This window comes from Bison bison, unplaced genomic scaffold (assembly GCF_000754665.1).
Source record: "Bison bison bison isolate TAMUID 2011002044 unplaced genomic scaffold, Bison_UMD1.0 scf7180017864035, whole genome shotgun sequence".
NCBI classification, from domain to species: domain Eukaryota; kingdom Metazoa; phylum Chordata; class Mammalia; order Artiodactyla; family Bovidae; genus Bison; species Bison bison.
Genome location: NW_011494607.1, coordinates 18,530,701 through 18,556,322, shown reverse-complemented (window position 1 = coordinate 18,556,322; position 25,622 = coordinate 18,530,701). Strand labels below are relative to the sequence as shown.

Sequence of the window (25,622 nt, the reverse complement as noted above, 5' to 3'; positions counted from 1 at the left end):
AGACCTTGACTCTTTGCCTTCCCCACATTCTTGGTTCTATTGATTTGATTTCCTTTCATATCACTTCTGTTTTCCCCTAACCATCCTTTTCAACTTTACTAGTACTGCATCTCTAATGATTTAGATTTAACTATAAGGTCACTGGTCACTTGAATATTGTGTCTTCCTCTTTTAAAGTTTATTTACTTTAATTCATTTGTTTTTTGACTGGAATACTTTCTTGAGTAATGTTTTTAAGAAGAGTTATGGGAGGAATACTTGCATGTCCCGAAATAGTTTCTGGCTTGTTTTTCTATGTGAATAAAACTTTGAGTCAGTTCTTTTTCCTTTGTAATTTCTAAAATGTTCCATTATCTTTTAGCATTTTTTTGAACTTTCATCAGCCTCAATCTCTTCTTGAATTCACTTTATATAGATGTTGGGTTTCTTGCATCTGTGTTCCTATTTTTTCATTTAAATTTTCAATTTATTTTGACTACTATGATTTTAATTTCTAAAAATTAAAAAAAATTTTAATTAGCTTATACTTGTTTTATGGAGCCTATGCCATGTTAATTCACACTAAAGATAATAGTTATTATTTTAAAACACTTCTCCTATTTTTTGTATTAACTTTTGTTGGAGACCGGTTGCTCTAATTGCCCAAGTTGCTTTTAGGTCTTTAGGATGGATGTCTAAGGCCAGGTGAGTTGGTCGGGGCTCTGAGATCAGGCTTTGCCCTGAGCATAATGAATGGGCAGAACATGTCAACTAGTAGATATATTTCAGGGTGTGCTGGTCAAAAACTGACTAATAAGCTAGGATGCCCATGAACAACCCAATTCTGGGATACCAGATCTCTAACCTGTCTTGGTCCACAGCGAAGACTGAAAATAAAAGCATACAGAACCGTTTCATTGCCATAAGAATTCCTTTGTGTGGCCCCTTTGTAGTCATCAGACTCAATCCTGTCTTCTTCCCTAACTCCCCAGTAAACACTGATCTGCTTTCCTTCCCTATAATTTTACCTTTTCCAGAGTATCATATACATGAAATTAAACAATTGTGTAGCTTCTGTGTGTGTCTTCTTTCACTTACAAAATGCATTTTAAGTCATCTTTGCTGTTACCTGAGTTAGTAACTCATTCTTTGTTATTACTGAATAGTATTTCACTGAATAGGTGTAACACTGTTTATCCATTTGCCTGTTGAAGGACATCTTGGACATCTCCAGATTGGAATGAGAATGAATAAATCTGCTCTAAACATTTGTGTACAGGTTTTTGTTTGAATATAGGTTTTAATACATTTGAGTAAATATCCTAGGAGTGGAATGCTAGATGGTTTGGTAAGGGTATATAACTTTATAAACTTTCAGACTTACCCAGAGTGGCTGTACCATTTTGTATTCCCACCACAAGTGTTTGTAGCATCCAGTTTGATATCATCTTAGAATTGATTAATCTGTATTTAACTGTTCTCAGATTTAAGATATTAAACACTATCTGTCTTAGGGTTTAATCTTTTGAAACTGCTCCTAAGTAAAACATTTGCCAGGATACAAAAAAGTATGTCATAAAAGAAAAATAAATGATAAATTTGACTTAAAAATTAAAAACTTTTCTAAAGAGAAGCTATTTTCTAAAGATAAATCTGTTATCAAGTAGATGAAAAGGCAAGCACAAATAGGGAGAGACTGAAAGAAGCCATTTGCGAAACATATATCTAGAAAAGATTGTATCTAGAATGTATAAAGAACTCTTACAACTCAAGAAGAAAACAAAAAAAAATGATTAATATAAAGACAATTAAAAAATGGGAAAAATACCCATTTCACTAAAGAAGATACATGTGGCAAATAAGGACATGAAAATAGGACACGTCATTACTAGTCAATTGAGAAATGCAGACTAAAACCATAAGGTGTCATGACCCACCCACTGGAATGGCTAAAGATCGACAATAATAACTGTTGGTGAAGATTTGGAGCAACTAGAACTCTCATACATTGTTGGTGGGAATGTAAAATGTTACACTCATTTTGTAAACATTTTGGTTCTCGGAACAACCCAAATGTCTATCAGCAGGGGAATGAATAGGTCTGCTTAATAGAGATGATTCAGCAATAAAGGAACAAATGACTGATAAACATAACAAGAGGGATAAATCTCAGTTATGCTGAGCAAAATAGACATAAAAGTACAGACATATTTCACTTTATGTAACTAGAATAAAAGGTAGTCTAATTTATAGTGACAACAGCAGTATGTTTTTTTTTTCCCTGGCACAGGGAATGGATGGGTGATTCAGTTTAGTTCAGTCACTCAGTCATGTCCGACTCTGCGACCTCATGAACCGTAGCACGCCAGGCCTCCCTGCCCATCACCAACTCCTGGAGTCCACCCAAACCTATGTCCATTGAGTCAGTGATGCCATCCCCTTCTCCTGCCCTCAGTCTTTCCCAGCATCAGGGTCTTTTCCAGTGAGTCAGCTCTTTGCATCAGGTGGCCAAAGGATTGGAGTTGCAGCTTCAACATCAGTCCTTCCAATGAACACCCAGAACTGATCTCCTTTAGGATGGACTGGTTGGATCTCCTTGCAGTCCAAGGGACTCTCAAGAGTCTTCTCTAACACCATAGTTCAAAAGGATCAATTCTTCTGTGCTCAGCTTTCTTTATAGTTCAACTGTCACATCCATACGTGACCACTGGAAAAGCCATAGCCTTGACTAGATGGACCTTTGTTGGCAAAGTAATGTCTCTGCTTTTTAATATGCTGTCTAGGTTGGTCATAAATTTCCTTCTAAGGAATAAGCGTCTTTTAATTTCATGGCTGCAGTCACCATCTGCAGTGATTTTGGAGCCCAGAAAAATAAAGTCAGCCACTGTTTCCAGTTTCCCTGTCTATTTACCGTGAAGTGATGGACCAGATGACGTGATCTTAGTTTTCTGAATGTTGAGCTTTAAGCTTTCACTTTCATCAAGAGGCTCTTTAGTTCTTTTTCACTTTCTGCCGTAAGGGTGGTGTTATTTGCATATCTGAGGTTATTGATACTTCTCCCCGAAATCTTGATTCCAGCTTGTGCTTCCTCCAGCCCAGATGGGTGATTGGGAGAAGAGAAATTTTTTATTGGGTTGGTAAAAAAATTTGGGTTTTTCTGTAACATCTTATGGGAAGACCCAAACTAGCTTTTTGGCCAACCATTATATCTTGGTCCTGGTGGTGGTTTGCATTGTTATATGTCTTTGTGAAACCTCATTGAACTGTACACTTAAAATGGAGTACATGTTTTAGAATGTAAATTATACTCCAGAGTTAATTTAACAGTATTATGCCATTTTAATTAATTGCTCTTTAGCTTGAATGGCTAGCAGTGAGTGACATACCTATGATTTTGTACTTGGATTTTTGTTAGGAAGGCTAACTAAATTCAGTTATTTTTTTATTAGGTAAAATACTTTTTATTTTAATGTACAAATGTATCACTGCTACTGCTGCTAAGTTGCTTCAGTCGTGTCCGACTCTGTGTGACCCCATAGACGGCAGCCCACCAGGCTCCCCCGTCCCTGGGATACTCCAGGCAAGAACACTGGAGTGGGTTGCCATTTCATTCTCCAGTGCATGAAAGTGAAAAAATAAAGTGAAGTCGCTCAGTCGTGTCTGACTCTTAGCGACCCCATGGACTGCAGCCCACCAGGCCCCTCTGTCCATGGGATTTTCCAGGCATGAGTACTGGAGTAGGGTGCCATTGCCTTCTCCGAATGTATCACTACTATTTGGCTAAAATAAATTTACATTTACCTTGCGGTTTTAAGAGCTAGAGAGGTTTTTTTCCTTTCTTCAGTGCGTCCATTTAAAATTATCTGCAACCAGATATTCTTAAGTTTTAATACTGTAGGTTTTAGTTAAATATACATCATGTGTCTGTTAAAGGTTTCGGGTTATTCTAATTTATAGTTCTTCCAACTCAGATGATTTATTCCTACTCATCATAAATAATTAAGAAAAATGTAAAACAGATAGCATTAGTGGCATTTGTAAGTAAGGTACTTTATAGTATCATGCCTGTGTGACTAGAAACTTCCTTATTTGTCACTTGTGAAATAGTATCTTTGGTAGAAAGAGGGTTTCCATGTCTATTGTGTCAGAAAATTACAATTCACTTATCCTACCGTTATGTGGCTTTTTTTTTTTTTTTAACATTGACTCCTAAATTCCTTTTTCTTGCTACTAAGATTGCTTGTGAAATATTTCATAAATTTAGATTTGCTTGTTAAAGTATAGGAAAGAGAAGAAATAAAGCATTGTACAGAACTAACCATTGTCAGTTCCTAGTTTAAGTTGGTTCTAAACCTCATCCTTTGTTTCTGACAAGTTTATTCCTAGTTTCACTTGTTAGACATTTCCTGCTTCATTCTCACCATTTGGGTGTTAACTCAGCAGAAATTCTGAAGAGCCCATTGTGTTCCATAGTTTTTGTATTTTCAAGGCCTACCTTGATTTCTGGAAGATTTTTGTTTACCTCTTTGGTTTTGAAGTATTTTCCCTGGCCTTCAGGTTTTTCTTCCTGGTTGCTTCTCCTTTTACTTTATTTGCCTGGGTTTTCAAATAGCCATGAAGCTGGTCTTTTTCTTTGTTCATCCACATGGTTCGGTTAAACTCTACCTGTTTATTCTGTATTGGGACCTTGTTGATTAAAACCTGTAGTCATAATAAAAATGTTGCAACTGGAGAAGAATTTACATAGAGGAAGAGAGAGGCACTTAATGTCATAATATTCCGCCCACAGTAGTCTCCTTACTGACACTTCCGTGTGTTTTCAATGTAGTGCCTTGTGAATAATGATGGAGGAAGAGGGATGCTTTTGTAAGACTCGACCTTTGGTCCTCCCTCGTGTATCTAATAGCAGAAAAATACTAACCTGTCTTTTTTACCCTTATTCTTATTTACTGCCCTTTTTGGCCTATCTCTTCTCTTTTACTCTGAAGTTATCTCTCTCTCTCGCTTTTTAAAGAACTTTTTCATCCACAGTTTTTTCCAGTCCTCCATAATCACCATATGGTCTTAACATAGATTTGGAGTGTTAAAAAAAATCATCATATTTGAGAAAATAGCTTCTTTTACCTCTCCAATCATGTCTTTCATGAATCTTTCTTTAATTTCAGTCAGAGTTTCTTTGTGGCCAAGGTTAGGTCTCTTTTATGTATTCAAGGCTGCTTTTGTATTAACAGAAGTTACCACTTTTTTTACATTCTCTTCAAATAGTAAAATTTCAGTATATATATATACCATTCCTTATTGGATGGCTTCAAGGAAGGTCATATATTTGATTCTTACCTATTGTGTTTCTGTTTTTGTTGTCCATTTTTCTCTTTTTCTCTGTATCAAGATGTGGAACATTGTTTTTTGCTTCTTTTTTGGGAGGGGGTTCTACATGTGCCTTATCTTAGAAGGGTCACTGGTTTATTTTTGTGTCTGTTTTAAACTTATTTATTTTAATTCTCTTCTGCCATCTACTCTGCTGATCTCAAAAAAATGAATAAATGTTTACTGAACATATATTGGCATGTGCTAAGCCATAAGGATATACTTCTCATTAAGAAACATTCTTTTAACTTGAGGACTTTGTAGTCTATTATAGTAGAAAAAAATATCTCAGCATGTAAGAAATGGTGGGCTTCCCAGGTGGCGCAGTGGTAAACAATCCATTTGTCAATGCAGGAAATGCAAGAGATACGGGCTCGATCCCTAGGGGTTAGGACCCCCCACCCCCACCCCGCAAGGAATAGGAGGTGGCAACCAACTCCCATATTTTTGTGTGGAAAATTCCATGGGCAGAGGAACCTGGCAGGCTATATACAGTCCAGGGGGCCATAAAGAGTTGGACATGAATGAGCACACACACACATAAGAAATGAACACGAAAGATAAGAGCAAGGAAAAAGTAAGTAGTGGTTAAGGTCTGAACCTTAAAGGTGAGTAAGAGGGTGTCAAACAGAGGAAGAGTAAGGGAATTTCAGAGCCACAGAGCCTCAGTGCGAGACCTGGAGATGCTGAGGTGTGAAAGTACTGGTGCAGCTGAGCCCTGGTAGGTGTTCTGGGTCTGTAGGAAGGGTGGGGTGTGTGAAGTGGAAGACACAGGGAGAAGACTAGTCCAAGGTAAGTGGGAAGTTATTAAAAAGACAGCTTTCCTTTAATGGAACCTCTAAATATTTTAGGAGAATGAGGAGAGAGCAGTCCGAGGGAGGACACAGAAGTTACCAGAAAGGCAGGAGGAGATAGGAGAGCATGTGATTGCGTGGAAGCCTACAGAGGGCAGGCCAGGGGAAGAGGGCTGGTTGGGAGTGTCAGCTGCTATACCAAGTTCAAATATAACCCCTTTCTTTTCTTGACTGATATTTTCCCCCATTCCGCTATGTCTGGATTTCTGGACTCAACCTGAAAAGTCCTTTCCTCAAAGGAGTGTCTCTTGATCAGTTTCAGCAGGATTCAGAAATGACAGCATTTAAAGTTCAGCTTTTTTTCTGGATTTGTTACCACATTCCACCCTCCATGACATTTCGGTAACATCCTGCAAGGCTGCCGAAAGTCTCAGTTTTTTTTCTGTCACTTCGCTGACATGTCTCTGTGGGCTATTTTGCAAGTACGTATTGTTATGACTTGCCTTCAGTGTAGGACTGTGCCTTTTTGCCTAGCTTTTTTATCTTTTCCCATATCTTTTCACTTTAAAATAAGTTGAGAATCCTCTGGAGTTTTAAACTTGTTCTCCAGGTTCTTCCACTATACCATGAACCTAAGCTTTCACGTTCATCGCAGTTACCTCCTTTTGTTGATTTCATGAAAAGCCCCCTTTCCTTCCTCCTGGTTCCTCTGCCCTCTTCTCTGCAGTTCCTGCCATCCTGTTTCTCTCCGCCTCATCGACTCCCCATCTCACTTCAAATCTCAGTAGTAAACATATGTTCTCCCTTGTCTATACCTCTTAATTTCTCTTTTCCACTGTTATTGCCTTCTCTGTAATTGTATTATTTAACTTTGTTAAACATTTTATAATATGAAAGATGAGGTTGAAAATAAAGTTGTATTATAATAAAATGATGTCGCATAAAGCAAGTTGTTTCCCAAGGAGTATTAAAGTCTCCTGATACAGTTGAAATAGCTGTTGTTTTGTATTCCTTGATTGTGCTAGTATAAGCGTTCAGTGTGTTGTGGGGAATTTTTTACTTTGTAATCATTGTTGACAAGTTATTGGATTAAATGAATAAAGATCATTGTATTTCTAATTCAGACATTTTTGTTAAATGGAAAATCGTGTTTTTATATGTTGTGTTTAATAGTAATGTAGTTTTTTGAATGAACTGGGAAAGAAAATGTCTCCCCAAAGGTATATATTCTAGTCACCCTCTTGGACAAATTTAGTGTACCAGACTAATGTTTGTTTACTTGCATCTGGGGGGAAAATCATTTTGTCTTTGAATTCCATTCTCCTCCTAAAGGGGAGTTACTGTATGTTTCACATTTGGTTCATTGCCCATTGGGATATTCATTGGTTATCACAAATTGCCTCAATGCCTTGGCAGAAGTCCAGACAGTACATGGACAATTTGAACTTGTGTATTGGTCGTTGCTGCCCACATGAGTCCTGAAACTGCGGCTCTATTCCCCTTTTCAGCTTCATTTCCCAGGGAAAAGTAGAGTGAGCTATCCTTTCTTCTCCATATGTTCGTCCTCACCCCCAGACACTGTTATGTGTCATCTTAGTTGACTGGGAAGGAGTTTAGAATTAATGAAGGATGTTAACAATGGACTTGTACATTTTCCTTTTTTATTTCTATGCCATGTTTATTAAAAAAAAAAACAGGTGTTAGCTGCATTATATTTTTCTAAATATTATGGCTGGTAAAAGAATAAATATATTAGGTTTTCCAGTGCCTTTCCTTCTTTTTGTCAGTATAGCTTTATCTCATAGAAAATTAACCCTGTAGTTTATTGTTATCCATAGTTGAAAAAAATAAAGCATCTTTTCTACACCAAAGTTCGTTGAACATATGTATATTTATAGCATATATATAACACATGTATTCATAACTCTCACATATAATATGTATATTTATAACTCACCTTTATGTATGTTGCTGCAATGCAAAATTTTACTTAACACCAGCTTAAAAATGATACTGCCCACATGATAGTCTTGCTGCTTTTGATATTATCCCATAATCTGATGGTAAAAGCTAGCTGGGAAACAGTTATAAAGTTTGTGGTTCAGTAGGTCAAATAGAATTTGTCTCAATCTTTTTGCCAAGAATGATTGTGCAAGATCACATGAATGATGATATCTTATTTTGCAGATGTTTCTTTGGTTTTATAAAACTATTACTTTCTGATAAATGCAGTTTTATAAAGAAAGTAAAAGGAGCTCCATTGCAGCAATTTATAGACTGTGGAGGGAGAAGTGATATCTAAAGATTATAGAGTCAAACCCATCCATCCACCTTGACAAATAGATTTCTGTCCTTCCCTTGAAGATTTCCAGGAATAAAACACCCACAGTCTTCCCAAATTAGCTGAGATGTCAATTGAGTGGGATTTTCTGAATTTCACTTTTGCAGTTTAATTTTATTTCATTAATTCTTTTTCTTTCAAGAAAGAGGGGGACCAAGTAACTTCTTTGGGAAATTATGCTTCTTAATTTACCTGGGGGCCTATTTTGAAGTAAAGTATAAGTGGTAAAAGAAAGAGCTATGTCTTTTCAGGTTTTGGTGTTAAAGATTAGATTGATATTTGTGCATTGGTAAATTTTTTTCTTTGACAGATTTATCCTTGTGGTGGGTGGAATGTTTGAATAAAGAGGTGATATTCTAAATCATTATTTTCCCCACCTTTACAACCTGTCCTATACTTCAGCACTCCGTGTTGTCTGTCCTGAGATGAATCTGATTCATTGATTCATGGTTTATCAGGACGAGAACATGTAACGTGTTGCAAAAGTACCTTATTTATTTCAATACGTGTGTTTGCTACTCTTTCCCAAAAAAATTCTTGTCCAGAGTGTTCTATTGTTTCTTGTTCTTAGGGTGTAGGTTCTTCCATTTAGTGAGTCTGCCTACTGACTGTGTCATAGTGGCTCATTTTCTGCTGTGGTCTGTAAGTTTGTGCTGTGATGCATCTCTTTAAGGGTTTAGTCAGTCCTGTGTGTGGAAGCATCCCTGCAGAGAGGTTCCCATCTGCCTCTACCAGTTCAGGACCACTGTTTCTTTTTAGATCTTTTGGCTTGGGGATGGTATAGCGATTCTCAGCCATGAAGGCAGTGTGAATCTAGGCCCATACTCTGCGTGGTACTTGCCTAACAGGGTTCTGACTTCCCTCCGCTGACTTTCTCCCCACTGCCCACGTTGATGTCAAGTATCCTTTGGCTTCCTGGCCAGTGAGCTAAGCTTTCATGTTCCTGGTTTCACAGATAGGGTGATTTCTCCTGAATTTTGGCTTTAGGAAGATTCTTCCAAATGGGACCTGTGGCTTGAAATCACCTCTCTGCATGGGTGTGTTGAAAGTCCTCTTATTACAACCACTGAGACCTATAATGAGTTCCTTGAGCCATAGCTTCAGTTACTGTTGTCTGCTTTTTGATTTTCCTCTTTGTTTCTCACAACCGTAGGTTTTCCTCATTTGTTTCTAACTCAGCCCTCTATTTCCTGTTTTACTGGTTATATTTTGTCAAGCATTTCGGTGTGTTTGGATCTGGCCAGGACTGAGAGGCAGAAGATGCCATTGTATGTGCTGTGCTAAGTCGCTTCAGTCATGACTGACTCCTTGTGACCCTATGGACTGCAGCCTGCCAGACTCCTCTGTCCATGGGATTCTCCAGGCAGGAATACTGGAGTGGGTTGCCATTTCTTCCTCCAGGGGATCTTCCCGACCCAGGGATCCAACCTGTCTCCTGCATCTCCTGCATTGCAGTCGGTTATTTACCGCTAGCATCACCTGTGAAGATGCTGTTATCTAGTTTTAACTTATTTTAGATTTTTATAGTTTTTTTTTCTCATCATCTTCCTGTCAACATGTGTCATATTTCATGTACTGAGTACTTTGATAAATGAAGTCTTGGGCTATATTCCTTCCTCCAAGAAACTTGGTCCTAATGTAGGCCCTTGTGGAAACAAGAGTACGTACGTGATACAAAGGTGGTGCCAGATAATAAGCCTATTTGTGGAATAAAGGGGCTGGAAAAGAAATGGTAGTCAGGGAGATTAAAGTAAAATATGAAGGATGTTTAGAAGGTGACAGAGTTTACTGCATTAGATGTAAAGAAATGGGTCTGTCTAGCTTGAGGAGAGCCTTGAAATGTCAAACCAAGAGGTTTAGATTGTATCTGGTATGTAAGAACAAAAAGCTGTGAGAGGTTTTGGATAGGAGAGATGTCTAATATTTTATAATCTTTGTATACTGTTTTGAAAGGCTGGCACATTGCTCTACTAAAGAAAAATTGCTGTATTTTCCTTCTTTTACTTAGGAGAGGTTAAACTCAAGGCTTCGTAGGTAGAAAAATGAGTATGCTTGATTGCCTTGTTTGTGTAGCCAAGAGGTTAGCTAGTCAGTCCAGACAGGGGTCAGGTCTGTCGTGAACTAGGAGAGCTGGCTGAGAACAGGAGCGGCCACCAGGGAAGCCCAGGCCTCTTCTCACGGGGTCTTCTTGACTATTAAAAGTTACAAACTTCTTCAACTTTACAAATCACTATTTGGTCCTATTAAAGTATATCCACCCAGGGACACGTCTTACCCTTGGGCTTCCCTGGTGGCTCAGATGGTAAAGAATCTGCCTGCAGTGCAGGAGATTCAGGTTCAGTCCCTAGGTTGGGAAGATGCCCTGGGGAAGGAAATGACAACTCACTCCAGTAGTCTTGCCTGGGAAGTCCCATGGACAGAGGAGCCTGGTGGGCTATAGTCCATGGGGTCACAAAGAGTCAGACATGACTGAGCAGCTAAGCACTTAACATGAGTATATCTGCTGGTGTGGTTTGACCATAAGCTGTGGGTTTGTAACCTTCATGTAGAAAGGGTTCATTTATAATAATTTTGTTACATTCTATCATAAAATTAAAAAAATATATTATTCAAAATTGTCCATGCAATTCAGAAAAATGTGACTGTTCTATTTGAGTGTTCTGTATCTAATAAGTAGCTGTTTCTCTATGATAATAATCTTGTTGGGATATTTGGCTTCCTAAGTTAGAAATAAAAATATTTTCTAAAACTCTTGTCTTACAGGTAAAAGAATGTCATATTGCAATATTTGCACCTGAAATCAGGGTGTAACTGTTAGGCCACATGGATGAGTGCCAACCTTTGCATTTCCGGTGTGTATCCTGTGACCGATCTGTCTGGGGTGAGTGATTTCTAAGAGGAGCTGGCAACCAACCAGATGCCAGCCAGCCATGGACTGCCCTCACAAATAATGCTGGGAGTTAGAATAAATTAAACACTGTCTGGTGATCTGTGATGTGTAAGGCAGTTAATTTAGTTGGTCTGGATTAACTGTCAGCTCTAGAAAACTATATTCCCATAATGTGAAATCTGTACTTAGCATGTTCAGAAGTGAGTCATAATTAACAATAGGGAATCATTTGTTAAAATGTGAAGTTATAAAATGCCTAAGATCCTTTTGGATTTACAGCAGTATTTTAGTGGTTTGCCATATATTTTAAATAATTTTAATTTTAAAAGTTCAAGGACTTAGTATTTCTTGAAGGATAGTTATAATTTTGTACAAAATGGGTTTTTTTGGGTTGTACGTCTTCCTTTGCCTTATAATATCAGTTTGCTTCCCATATAGCATAAAAGTGTATACATTTTCAATATTCAGGTTTCTTAAAAGTACATTAGATTATTTAGAGATTCACACTTATAGTGCATTTTTTGTTTGTTTCACTCTGGGAAATTACATTGGGTAAAAAGCCTGTTTGTTACCTTATCCATGCATTTTTCTACTTATTTAAATTATTTTATTTCACCAAGCCATTCATTTTTTTAGAACATCCTTCAAAGAGTTCATGCGTCTTACTGAGGACACCTGACCTTTTGAAGCTTCATAATTCACACCTAGATGTCACCGGTCTTTCCCATGTTAACAGTTCTGACTATGTTTTATTATATGTGCCTTCGGCGCCGAGCCAGGACGGCTACAAGAGGAGAAATAATGAACAGCCATAGAACTGTAGAATCAAACAGCCGGACCTCCCCTCTGAATGCAGAGGTGGTCCAGTATGCCAAAGAGGTAGTGGATTTCAGCTCCCACTATGGGAGTGAGAATAGCATGTCCTATACCATGTGGAACTTAGCAGGTGTCCCAAATGTATTTCCAAGTTCCGGTGACTTTACTCAGACAGCTGTGTTTCGAACTTACGGAACATGGTGGGATCAGTGTCCCAGTGCTCCTGTGCCATTCAAGAGGACACCGGCAAATTTCCAGAGCCAAGACTATGTGGAACTTGCTTTTGAACAACAGGTGTATCCTACAGCTGTTCACGTTCTGGAAACCTATCATCCTGGAGCAGTCATTAGAATTCTAGCTTGTTCTGCAAATCCCTATTCCCCAGGTCCACCGGCTGAAGTCAGGTAAGACTCATTTTTTTTAATGACTACATTTTACTGCTGAAAGATGGTGGTGGTTTCAATACTGGAGGTCTTTTTTCATTGAAAGCATTCTCTTAGGTAATTTAAACAAATTCAATTTTTTAAAATTTCCCTTACTTTTCTGATAGGGAAAGAAGGATCAGATAAATTTAATGCATTCTTTATACCTATAATACCTCACTCCATAATAATCATGGATTGTGAGATTTTTGTGTGAGTTTACTGTAAATGAAAAGCATGATTTGAACTAACTGGAACATGAGCCAATCTGAGAAGTTAGTTGGAAGTATGATTTCTAACATATTTTCAAACAGGCATCATGTTATTGCTTTTAAACACTTTGGTTAACTCAAAGTCAGCCTACAGAGTAATACTTTAGAGGAGGTCCTTAGGGGATTAGCTTTAATGTTAAATGGATGTTTTTGTAACAAGTATATTCCTTTAAAAATAAATTCTGCCTTAAGTGTTCATGCATTCTCCCTAAAAACCTATTTATTTACATCATTGATTTGCATCATGGCGCCTCTCTCTTCCTGTCTTGTTTCTGTAGTTCAGCCTTCTGATTTTTTTCTAATTATTTGATTAGGTAATTATATTCAGTAATCTAAAAAGTACATAATGCATTCTTACACCCTGTTCTCCATGTGCCTAGGATCCACTCTACACTCAAAATAACCACTTTCATCCACTTCCTTTGCATTGTTCCAGAGTTTTGTTATGCAGATATAAACAAATACAAATATATTCATTTTACTTTTCTTTATACACAAAAATAAGCACACCATTTACATTGTTCTACACCTTATTTGTTTCACTTAGTGGTATTTATTGGATCTTTTCATATAAATGCAGAGAGCTTCCTTATTCTTTTCTACAGTTGCAAGTAATGTACAGTATATGTATACGCCAACTTATTAACCACTCCCCTATTGATGGCTTCTTAGTTGTTTCCATACTTTGCTATTATTAGTGTTAATACAATGAATAACCTTGCTATTGAGTCACTTTGCATGTGTACAAGCATGCATGTGGGTAACTTGCGAGAAATTTTGCGGGGCCAAGGGTCTGTGTATTTGTAGTGTTAACACGCACCAGATTTCCCTTCAAGGAGGCTCTGCCTATTTATATTCCCACCAGCAGTGTACATGCATGTGTGTTTTACCAGAGCCTCACCTGTAGAGTGTTTTAAGAAATTTTAGCATTTTTGTTAATTTGGTAGGTGAAAAATGTTATCTCATGTTAACTTTAAGTTAAAATTATTTTATCATCTCTGAGGTTGAATGTTTTCTCATGTTTAAGAGCTATTTATATTTCCTTCTCTTTGAACTGTCTATCATGTTATTAATTTGTCCATGTTCTATTACTTGTTGATCTTACCAGTTTAAAATCTTTTTCTTGCTTCATCTATTCATTCATTAAATATTTGAGTGTCTACCATGTACTAAGCATTGTTCTCTGTGTTGAGGTACATTAATGAACAATGAACAAAATAGATAAAAATCTCTGCCCTTATGAGCTTATTCTAGGCCAAGAGCAGTTTGTGGGCACTTGTTAAACTGTAGGAGCTCAACTGCCCATGGAGGAGGAGTAAGCACAGATCTGGTGTGGCTTAACACTCTCCTCCCTTTGAGTTGAGAAGAGATCCTTGTCTCCTCAGCTCCAAGGAACACCTCCCAGGCTACCAGGAAGCAAATGCAGAATACAGCTCAGCTCAAGCTGGACACCCCTGGTATAATCTTTATTCATTATTATAAGAACAAGTTTGATAATTCATTGTTAACAATGTTATTAATGAATCAGTTTTTTAAAACACAGAAAACCGGTATCCTTTATTATACATATCCTTTATTATATTTTTTCTTTTTTTCTGAAAGGGGATGCTTTGAATTTCTTTGAATAGGATGCTTGCTTATGTGAAAATTGTTTTGTTGGAGTCTGTCATTCTCTGCCTCTTTCCCACAAAGCTATCTAGTTTTTCCTTAAAAAGATGAATCAGTATCTGGATAAGATATAAAACTTAATTTCTGCATAACTGATTGTGACTATAAATCATGCTCTTGGGTTCCTAGCTGAGAGTTGTAGTGTGTGATTGTGATGAAAATGACAACTTTATATTTACAGATGTAAGTCTACTTTGCTTAACTGATTTTTAGCCTTATTCCACAGAAAACACCATTAGCTTTTGAGGAAAAGAATCTAACTAATATATATTACTGCAGGATAGAAAAAGGGCCTAAAATTTTTACTGATTATGAAATCAGTTTCATTGTGTAAAAAACTTGTTAGAAAATACCCCACAATTTGTATAAAAAACCCCACAATTCTTCTGCCCAGATTTAGTAAGTGGTAGCATTCTGGTGACTCTGTCGGCAGTCAGAAACACTGATTGAACACCTTCTCTGCCCACTCACTGCTGGGAACAAAACAGAGGACTGGACTGATGTGAGTCTTGTTCTTTGAGTTTTACAGGCCAGCCTGGAAAAGGGCTGGGGTACTGCCGGGTGCCTGTGCTGACAGAGGAAAGCCTGTGGGGCTCAAAGAAGTCCTCCCAGAGGAAGTGACTTACTTGGGACTGAGGGTTAAGTAAGGCTTTAATTTGGATAGGAAAGGTGAAGTGAGAACAGCACGTGCAAAAGTGGAATCATAAGGTGAAATCCTGGTGTTCCAAGAAGTGAGACAAGTCCCAAAGTGGAGAGAACAAGCTGTCAAGGAGTCACAAGCTGTGGGAATTCGTAGAGCTCTTGGATCCAGTTTCCCAGAAGCAGACCTGAGAAGACTGTTCCTCCACCAAGGGTTTGTTAGGAAAGTGCTCCTGGAGAAACCAGTCAGGGAGCAGGGAAAGTGCTGTAAGGAAGGGAAGAAGGCAAGGATGCAGTGTCTGTGAAGGCCCAGTTAGCCTGGAGGCTGAGTTGCCAGGGAGCTGGACTCAGACACCCCTGCTGGTCTGTCTTGGGCTGTGAGCTGGGGGAGTGGGACGGGGATGGAAGTCTTCCAGAGACCTGCCACTCTCTGATGAAGAGGCTCTGGGAGCCCATGTAGTTCGCTGTAGAAGGCTGCAATTGGGAGCCCTAAGGAGCAAGGCTGCAGATCTGGGGTATGAGCATGGAACTACCAGGAAATAAGCTGAGCATAGGTAGAGAAAGTCAGCTCTAATACACTGGTAGACACAATATATTGATAATAAAAGAGAACTGGTACAGAGTTGTCAGATTATTTACTTTGCTACCAATGTCATTTTCATCACTGTCATTTCGTAAAAGAAACCCCAGTTTATACGGAGAAATTAGCATGCTCAGAATCTCAAATAAAGAGCAGTTGGCAACTTTACATGTATATGTGTGCGCGTATGTGTGTGCTCGGTCTCTCAGTCGTGTCTGATTATGACTCTTCGTGACCCTGTGGACTGTAGCCCACTAGGCTCCTCTGTTCATGGGATTTTCCTGGCAGGATTACTGGAGCAGATTGCCATTTTCTTCTCTAGGGGATCTTCGCGACCCAGGGATCAAATCTGAGTCTCCTGCATTGCAGGCGGTTTCTTAACCACTGAGACACCTGGGAAGCCCTTATTTCCACCTTAAGGCTTAGCAAGTAATCGAGTGTGTTGGACTAGTTCAAGAATTTGTTGATGGGAAATGAATGTGTCCCAGAAAATTGAAAAGCAATCTTTCCCCATTTTGTCTCATTACATTTCTTATATTCGGTGAGTGAAATGGGAAAGTTACAAGTAGTCCTGTAAGATCTCAAAGTCTTTTGACTTCTTGCCTAGTGTTCTACCAAGAGAAAAGAAAATCGTATAGAGTGTCCTGGTCCTGAGGATAAGATCTTAATAGATGCTTATGTAAGAGTCAGAAAAAAGGCAAGTGCAGGGTTACACATTGGAAGAGAGAGAGTCAGGGAAAAGAGAAGAGAAATTGAGGTCATATTAAATAAACTGATTGGAATAAAGCTATTTGGGGTTAAAATTTAGTGGTACTCTTGAGTGTTGAAAGCATTTTCACTATATAGTATTGAAGTTAAGAAAGCAATGAGAAAGAAAATGGCTGTCACAGGATTTGCTGCCAAAGGAAGTTGCTTAAGCAGTGATTTCACGAATTGGTCATGATCTGGTCCCCTTGACTTTGTGAAGCATGATTTTGTCATTTAAGTCAGAAATAATCAGACCCTTTACTGGTTCTTTTTAAAGCAGATGCCAGTTTGTTATAGTGCCCATTAGCAGGGGCTGAGAAACACAGAGTGAGTTAAGTATACCTCTTAGAATACTTTAATTTTATTCTTGTTTTCCTATTCTCTCCTTTCACTTTCAGCTGGTAAAATGGAAGTGTTGGCAAGAGATCTTTCTTTGTGCTGACTACTAGATGTGCTTAGTAACCAGGAAAAATTTTGGTTACAGGGAAGTAATTTGCATCCATGTGCCTGGCTTCCAACCTGAATATGTTAGAAAACTTGCTTTATCCAGTTTCTATTGATAAACATCTCTCTTCCTCTCTTGTCCACCTGCTGCTTCCTGGGAGCCCTAGAGAGACTTTCTCAGTGGGTAACAGCAGGTCAACATTTAGAGACAGAGTGTCTAGTGTCCAAACACTGGACACATAGTGGGCATTCAGTACAATCAAGAGAAGGAAAAATAAGTGGACTGGTGAAGAGAATGCTGATACCACCCCGGAATTAAGTGCTTCAAGTGCAGACGAAGCACAGTCTGATGGGGATTCCACACTAAATTCTTTACATGCGACTGTAGATTTAAAACAATTGTTTGTCAGATTTGTCCAGTAGAAGAATGTACTGTATGGGCAGATAAAGTTAGCATGTAAATGTGCAGACTACAGAAGCCATGACTTGGAGCAGTTTAATCTCATCAGCGCAGCTCTGGGTCTAAAGGATTAAGAGAGTCAGGGCTGTCTCATGGAAAATTATGTGCAAGTGTGCATGTTTGTGTGTATTATGTGTACACAGGCATGCACATGTGCATTTATTTGTATCTGCTTGCTTGCTTTCACTCACTAGTTTTTAAAGTTCAGGCTTTAGTTTTCTAAACAGAAAGATTTTGGCATAGGAAATACAACCAATATTTTAAAATAGTCATTATTTTGTAATATAATAACATTTTATAACCTATGAAAATATTGAATCATTGTATTGTACACCTGAAACTAATGTCATAAATCAACTATACTATAATTTTAAAAAGATATTGATATATTCTCTTGTTGGGTAGATATTTTTCTAACTTTAAAATAATATAGTCTAGTTCTGGTAGAATTTTAAACAAAAATTCACTTTAGTGCAGATACTCCTAAATCAATTGTATTGGTCTCATAGTTAATGTTAATTTAAATGGCCACAGACCTATAAAATAATTTTTCATCTTTTTAGCACTTTTCTTAGTTACTTTTTAGGTTATCAAAAAAAATCAAAATAAAATATAAGTAATGATACCTGAATTTTTTTTATGTTTAGACATTTAAAAATATTTCTAAAAACTGATGATTTGATATTATTCTACTTCTATCATATTTAAACTTATGATTTATGTATAACTAAATATATAATATTTATACTATCTAAAGTCAGAAGCAAAAGTGATACTAAAATAGCATTAACCCTTATATGTTTAAACATGCTAGAAATGTTAAGGAAGTTGTTTTAAAGTATCATTTTAACCTTGTCCATTTTGCAAAGTAGAGAGAGAGAGAGGGGAGGCTTTAGTAGATTAATACATTATTTCAATAGAATATTTCTGCTCTAATCAATGCTTGTTTTCAGGCTTATATTTGTAATTTTATAATGTAATTTGCATTATAATACAGGTCCAGCTCTGCATAAAGAACATGTTTTGTCTGTGTCTTTATTTATTGCAAAGGACCTGGCAGAGGTGATTTCTGTTTTACATTTTCAGTGTTTCTGTTAAGCTTCATAAAAACTTCTCATTGACGCTAAACAATAAACGAGGCTGATTTTGTCCACGTGTGCTGTGAACCAGCACAGGCAGTTATTTCACAGGGTCCTGAGTGGTCCTTGCTTCTTCGACATGAGAAAAACTTCCAACATCACTTGATGTCATTTTCCAGCAGCAACAAAAGGATGAGCAGAACCGAAGTCTGAGTTTTCTCATACCTTCTGCCACGTACCCCAGGATTCTTGGAAACAATCTGTCCAAAGTTAGGAATGCATTTCCCTACGAACATGGTTTTAAATATTTCATACTTCTGTTCCTGTACGGCTAGCTCTGTTGAACTGCCTGGATCTTCAGTAGAGTGTTCAGATCAATACCATTGTTAGAAACCCTCAAGATTTTTGCATTTAGACTTTAGGAGCACTGCTTAATCTAGGCTGGCATTTCTAATTTGCTGTTCTGCCTGTCACAGAAAGTGAGAATGCTCATCTTGCTTTCGTTTGCTCCTTAAATCTGCCACAACCTGCTGTGTTCCTTGAACTCTTCCCCTGCCTCCCAAGGCTGGTTATACAGCGGGGCCAGTCTCTCTATTCCTACTTTCAGTTTGTCTCTAAATACACATACTCAGAGTCTCTTTATATGTTTGATGGGTTTTATTCCTAGTGTTCAGGAGAGAAGTAGCAAATCTCACAAATATGGGGTGATTATAAGGGTTCTGTTAACTGTAAAAGTTCCTACTGTTATTGTCAGTGATATGTTTACTGGGATCCCCATTGAGTTTGTGCCTTATGCCTTTATTCCTAAAGGTAGAAATTACCAAAATTCCCTTCTCCTGAAATTGGTGCTGTATGCATGCCCCATCTTGGCCTAAAGACCATTATGGTACTTGTATGTCGATGACTTCTATAGTCTTGGCTCAGATTTCTTCCCTGAGTTTCACAGTCTTTTGTATATTTCAGTTTCCTAAATGCTTTGCTGTAGTCAATTTTTACATAGGTATCAGTAAGTCATTGGGGCAAGGAAATGAACTGACAATATACTGGAAGGAAGAAAATTTGATATGATCAATAGGCATATGAAAACATTTTGAGTATTATTAATAGTGAACTATAAATTATGTCACAGAGATATGGGTCACTATGAATTTAGAGATTTTTTTTTTTTTTAAACAGAGAATACTGGGAACTCTCTGGTGGTCCAGTGGTTAAAACTCCAGGCTCCCAAGGAAGGGTGCCTGGGTTCAATCCCTGGTTGGGGAATTAGATCTCACATACCACAACCAAAGATCCTGAATGCTGTAACTGAGACTTGGCACAGCCAAATAAATAAATATATAATAAAAATAGAGGATGCTTTCAGTGGTTATTCTTATATACTGTTGGCCTAAGCTCCTTTGAAAATAGTTTGCAGTATTTATTGGGAGACTTAAAAGTGTACTTAGACCTTGACATAAAATCTTTATTTAAAAGTTCTGCCAGCTAAAGTAAATTTAAACAGCAAAAGAAGTATTTATTGAAGTATTTCTGTCCATGTTTTTAATTTTCTCTGATAGATTAGAAAAATGTATTAGAAAAAAGGTTATTTATGCCGTATATGTGAGAGTATATATATTTAATGATGCTTTGTTATGAAGAATCTTTAAATAATTTTGGAAAATAATTTTATAAGAATATCTATGTAAAGACATGGAATATGAGTTAGTCCTTGAAGAAAAGATGAGCTGATGATTGTAATTTAGGCATTTCATTGAGAGGAGAGGCAACATGAGCAGATACCTTTCTGTGAAAATAAATTTATTATCTGGAAAGTAATGAATAACCTGGCTGAATAGTAAAAGTTCATTTTGAAGAAATAGGAGAAAATGTTACTTACCTGTTAACGTGTTAGCTAGTTGCTAGGTATGGAGGATACAAGGATGACTCAAAGATGACAATAATGGAAATTTAGGAGAAGGGCATATGTGAGACAGTTTCATGAAAACTTTGATAAAACTTAATGACTGGGTAAAAGAAAATCAAGAATAATGAAATTTTTTTAATTTGTATGATGCCAGTAATAGAAATGGGAAAGGAGACCTTTATAAGGCAAGGTGGTCAGTTTAGTTTCCACAGTTGGTTTAGGGCACACACACAGGAGTGCTTGCTTTCTTTTTTTTCTTAGGTTAATTAATTTATTTATGGCTGCAGTGGGTCTTCATTGCTCCACAGGCTTTCTCTAGTTGCGGCAAGTGGGGGCTTCCCTTTGTTGCAGTGCTCGGGTTTCTTATGGTGGTGCCTTCTCTCGTTGCGGATCACAGGCTCTAGGCATGTGGGCTAGGCAGTTGTAGCACATGGGCTTAGTTGCTTCATGGCATGTGGGATCCTCCCAGACCAGGGACTGAACCTGTGTCCACTGCATTGGCAGGCAGAATCTAATCCACTGCACTGTCAGGGAAGTCCAGGAGTGCTTTCTTTCATGTGCTTTAATACTTGGAGTTTACTTTTTCTGTAAAACTGAATGTTGTTTATGTACCTCTGACTGCTGCTGCTGCTGCTAAGTCACTTCAGTCGTGTCCAATTCTGTGTGACCCCATAGACGGCAGCCCACCAGGCTCTCCCGTCTCTGGGATTCTCCAGGCAAGAACACTGGAGTGGGTTGCCATTTCCTTCGCCAATGCATGAAAGTGAAAAGTCAAAGTGAAGTCGCTCAGTCGTGTCCGACCCTCAGCGACCCCATGGACTGCAGCCTACCAGGCTCCTCCATCCATGGGAGTTTCCAGGCAAGAGTACTGGAGTGGGGTGCCATTACCTTCTCCGGTACCTCTGACTAGTGATTCCAATTTTTAACTAACTGTGAAATATGCCTAAAGTTACTTTCTAAGGAGTTTTAAAATAATTTAAGTAGTAAAAATATTTTAAGTATAAGGTCTATGGCATTTAGATTTAAATTTTTTTCATGTCCTGGTAATAATTATTGGTTCGATTGTATCTATCTGCTTTGTTTAATGGTTTTGCTTCATAGTGGAACATATTGGGCATGAGACCCTAACTTTATAGTAACAGAAATGTCATTCTAAATGGTATTATAGAGAAATTTCTTTCTTTGGCAGATGGGAGACTCTTTGGTCAGAGAAACCTACAAAGGTGAATGCTTCTCAAGCTCGCCAGTTTAAACCTTGTATTAAGCAGATAAATTTTCCTACAAATCTTATACGCCTGGAAATAAATAGTTCTCTTCTGGATTACTACACTGAATTAGATGCAGTTGTATTACACGGTATGAAGGACAAGCCCATGCTTTCTCTCAAGACTTCACTTATTGACATGAATGATCTAGATGAAGATGACTATGAAGAAAAGGATGATTGTGAAATCGACAATCTGAACAAAAAGTTTAGCAGTACTGCTCTCAGAGAAGGGCCAAGTAATGGATATTTTGATAAACTACCCTATGAGGTAAGCCAAAGATATTCAGTAGCAATATTGGACATACTATCATTTAAAAATATTTAGATATTAATGTTTATTTTGCTGAATGTCAGAGAAATTGGAGCATTAGTGAAGTATACATAATCTGATGTATTGTGTGTTTTGACTTTGGAAAAACCAGACAAAATTGTGTTCAGTAACTTCACCAGTTTTGTTTTGGATTGACTTCAGTGATTTTGGACAAATTCTTAGATATATGTTGTTTTATCATTGATTAATAATAACCAAAATACATAAAGCAGTAATAAATTACACTCCACTTTAATTCACACTTCCACAGCGTAAGCATGGGCAATATGTGTTTAACGTGATGCCAGTTATTTTAAAGATGATTCGTTGTGAAAATAGTATTAATACAGTTGTGAGAGGAATCCTCATGCTGTTTAATAGTGCACAGTGTCTCCAAGTGTAACTTATTCTTCTCTACTAACTCTATCCTATGTTCTTCTAACTAGCTATAATTTTTGGTCTACGCAGGTTCAGGGAGGTTTTCAGTGTGTCTCCGCAGGGTTGTTTCTGGGGTATATTTAGCACTCTTGGCTCCCAGGCATCCAGTGCCACTGGCACATCTCCTGGAATGGGGGTGGGGCCAGGCATTTCTGGCCCCTGCTGAGAAGAGCTGTGTGTGGTTTAAAATATTAATAATATAATCAGATCTTTTAAAGAAAATTTTCTAAACTCAAACTACCATGGAGAGGGCTATCATGTAGATGAAACTGACCAGGAAATCTCTGAGGATATTCATACTCTGAGGGTCTGAATAAAGGATCAAGAACAGAATTCTGGAATTACTACCATCTAAGAGTCAAATACAGGCGGACAAGTCAGAAAAGGCACTTGGGACAAAGATGAGAGTGTCTTAAAAGCAGCGATAGGAAGCTAAAGAGGCATAGAGAACATAAAATGGGTGTGGTCAGCCACACTACTGCAGAGCTCAGTGACGGTGGTGCCTGCTCTTGGTCATTGCGAGAGCTTTGGTAATCCTTTACCATTATCAGTTCAATGGAACTATGACCATAGGTGGGAGATGGGAAAAATTTACCATATCTGGTTAAGGCATCAAGGGGTGGGGAAGAAGCAGAGACAAAAATATTTGCTGTCTGAGCATAAGCAGAAAAAACCCTTCTGTTAATATACTCTAATTATGGGCTATAACATGGATAAGACTGTTCACCAATAATGAATAATACTTGGCATCCTGACTAATACTCCAGTCCTTCATGTCATATTCAGAGAAGGGCATATCAAAATGAGGGAGAGTATGACATTTTTATAGATATTATTTGCTCTAATTTGTCACTTAAAAGGAGAAAAGATGGGTGGCAGAAGATGCAACAGAGTAGGAAGGTTGCTGTTTGTAACACAGGTTGGGAGAGATTTCAGCATGTTTTTATGCTGTAGGGAAGGAGACTGTAGAGAGTTAAAGCTTCTAGTACATGCAGGGGGTTTAGTCAATACAACAAAGTCATGTGGAAGAACTGGGAGATGGAATCAGTTGTCTTAAAGGACATTAAATAGCCATGATGGAAGCAGTGCAAGGTATAGAGAATTAATGTTCCAAAACACCAAGTGATTTCACAGTGAGTAAAAGGAGAAACTGTTTTCTAAAGTTACCCAAATTATAGGTACTTCAAGTTATTTTAAGGGGGGAAAAACCCACATTGAAATAATAAGCCAAGTGATATCATCTTTCCATAGTTGAAAATAATTGTATTATGAGTAAAATGAATTTTGAGGGCAGGTCAACTTTTTTGAGAGTCCTTTCCTACATTGCATGGTGTCAAATGGTACTTTAGACTAGAATGTTTTTGTTGTTTAGTTGCTAAGTCGTGTCTGACTCTTTTGTGACCCCATGGACTGTAGCCCACCAGGTTCCTCTGTCCATGGGATATCCTAGACAAGAATTACTGAAGTGGGTTGCATTTCCTTCTCCAGGAGATCTTCCTGACTCAAGGATTGAACCCACGTCTCCTGCATTGGCAGATGGATTCTTTACCACTGAGTCACCTGAAAAGTCTCTTAGGCTAGGATACTCCCATATAAAAACATGGTTGACAGACACTAGCTATTGGATGAGTAATGATTAAAGGGTATTGTGGGCCTAAAGCCTGTTATTTTTCACTTAATCAAAATCCAAAAGTGCTTTTTCACATGCCAATGTCATGGTCTCAGTAATTTCACTGTTCTTTTTTTATTTTGATATTTGCTTAAAATATAACATTAGGGGGCTTCCATGGTATCTCAGATGGTGAAGAATCTACCTGCAATGTGGGAGTCCCAGGTTTAACCCCTGGGTTGGTAAGATCCCTTAGAGAAGGGAATGGCTACTCACTCCAGTATTGTTGCCTGGAGAATATTAAGGATCAGGAAATGTTTTCACACAGTATACATCTTTTAATATGACTTTTGTTTGGAATGATGCCAGCAATTGCTGGGAGTTATTTAAATTACAAATCATCTGGAAAAAAATCAATTATTTATCCTCTGGTACAGGGATACATTTAACTTTTAATGCTTCTTTGTACTAACTGCTTTAAAATTTTACTGAAATAACTTTTAATATTGCAGTTAAAACAACAAATATTTAAGGTCCTACTTTTGCCAAGCCTGGATGGATCATAGGTTCCTTCAGACATTTAAGAAGTGATCACTTTCTGTATTATTTAAACTTTTTCATGGAATAAAGAAAAAGGAAAGTTTTTAACTTCTTAATGAAGCTGATACAATAGTATAGCACATAAAAATAAACTTACAGACTAATTTTACTTCTGCATCAAAATATAGTGAATAGAATTACCTAAAAATAAAAAAATCATTCAGGATGTAGTCCTGGAATTAAGGGTATTTAGGTATTAGGTAATATATATGATAATATACAGTACTATAAAATGGTAACATAGTCAAAGGAGAAAAATTCTACGGTCATCTCAGTAGATGTGCAAAATTGGTTGACAAATTGCAGCTGGATAGAAATCCAAATTTTTACCAGTGTCAGTTTAAAAGTAAATATTAAGCTAGCTATGAACATTTCATGCAAAGATGAGCTCGATAAAGGACAGAAATGGTATGGACCTAACAGAAGCAGAAGATATTAAGAAGAGATGGCAAGAATACACAGAAGAACTGTACAAAAAAGATCTTCACGGCCCGGATAGTCACAATGGTGTGATCACTGACCTAGAGCCAGACATCCTGGAATGTAAAGTCAAGTGGGCCTTAGAAAGCATCACTACGAACAAAGCTAGTGGAGGTGATGGAATTCCAGTTGAGCTATTCCAAATCCTGAAAGATGATGCTGTGAAAGTGCTGCACTCAATATGTCAGCAAATGTGGAAAACTCAGCAGTGGCTACAGGACTGGAAAATTGCACTACCGCACAATTGCACTCATCTCACATGCTAGTAAAGTAATGCTCAAAATTCTCCAAGCCAGGCTTCAGCAATATGTGAATCGTGAACTTCCTGATGTTCAAGCTGGTTTTAGAAAAGGCAGAGGAACAAGAGATCAAATTGCCAACATCCACTGGATCATGGAAAAAGCAAGAGAGTTCCAGAAAAACATCTATTTCTGCTTTATTGACTATGCCAAAACCTTTGACTGTGTGGATCACAATAAACTGTGGAAAATTCTGAAAGAGATGGGAATACCAGACT

At 37.7% G+C, this 25,622-nt stretch overlaps 1 protein-coding gene across 2 annotated transcripts in view; it reads left to right on the top strand.

Moving 5' to 3' along the window:
- Positions 1-11,124: 11,124 nt before the first annotated feature.
- The window catches only part of FBXL4 (F-box and leucine-rich repeat protein 4), a 55,177-nt gene continuing 40,679 nt past the window's right edge, over positions 11,125-25,622 (top strand). Inside the window, exons 1-3 of one of the 2 annotated variants that reach the window (XM_010834735.1) lie at positions 11,125-11,333; positions 12,008-12,591; positions 21,591-21,936. In XM_010834735.1, coding sequence (XP_010833037.1) covers positions 12,080-12,591; positions 21,591-21,936 — 858 coding nt within the window. In that variant the 5' untranslated portion in view covers positions 11,125-11,333; positions 12,008-12,079. Of the gene's footprint in view, positions 11,363-12,007; positions 12,592-21,590; positions 21,937-25,622 lie in introns of both variants that reach the window. The other variant, XM_010834734.1, reaches the window with a different exon arrangement.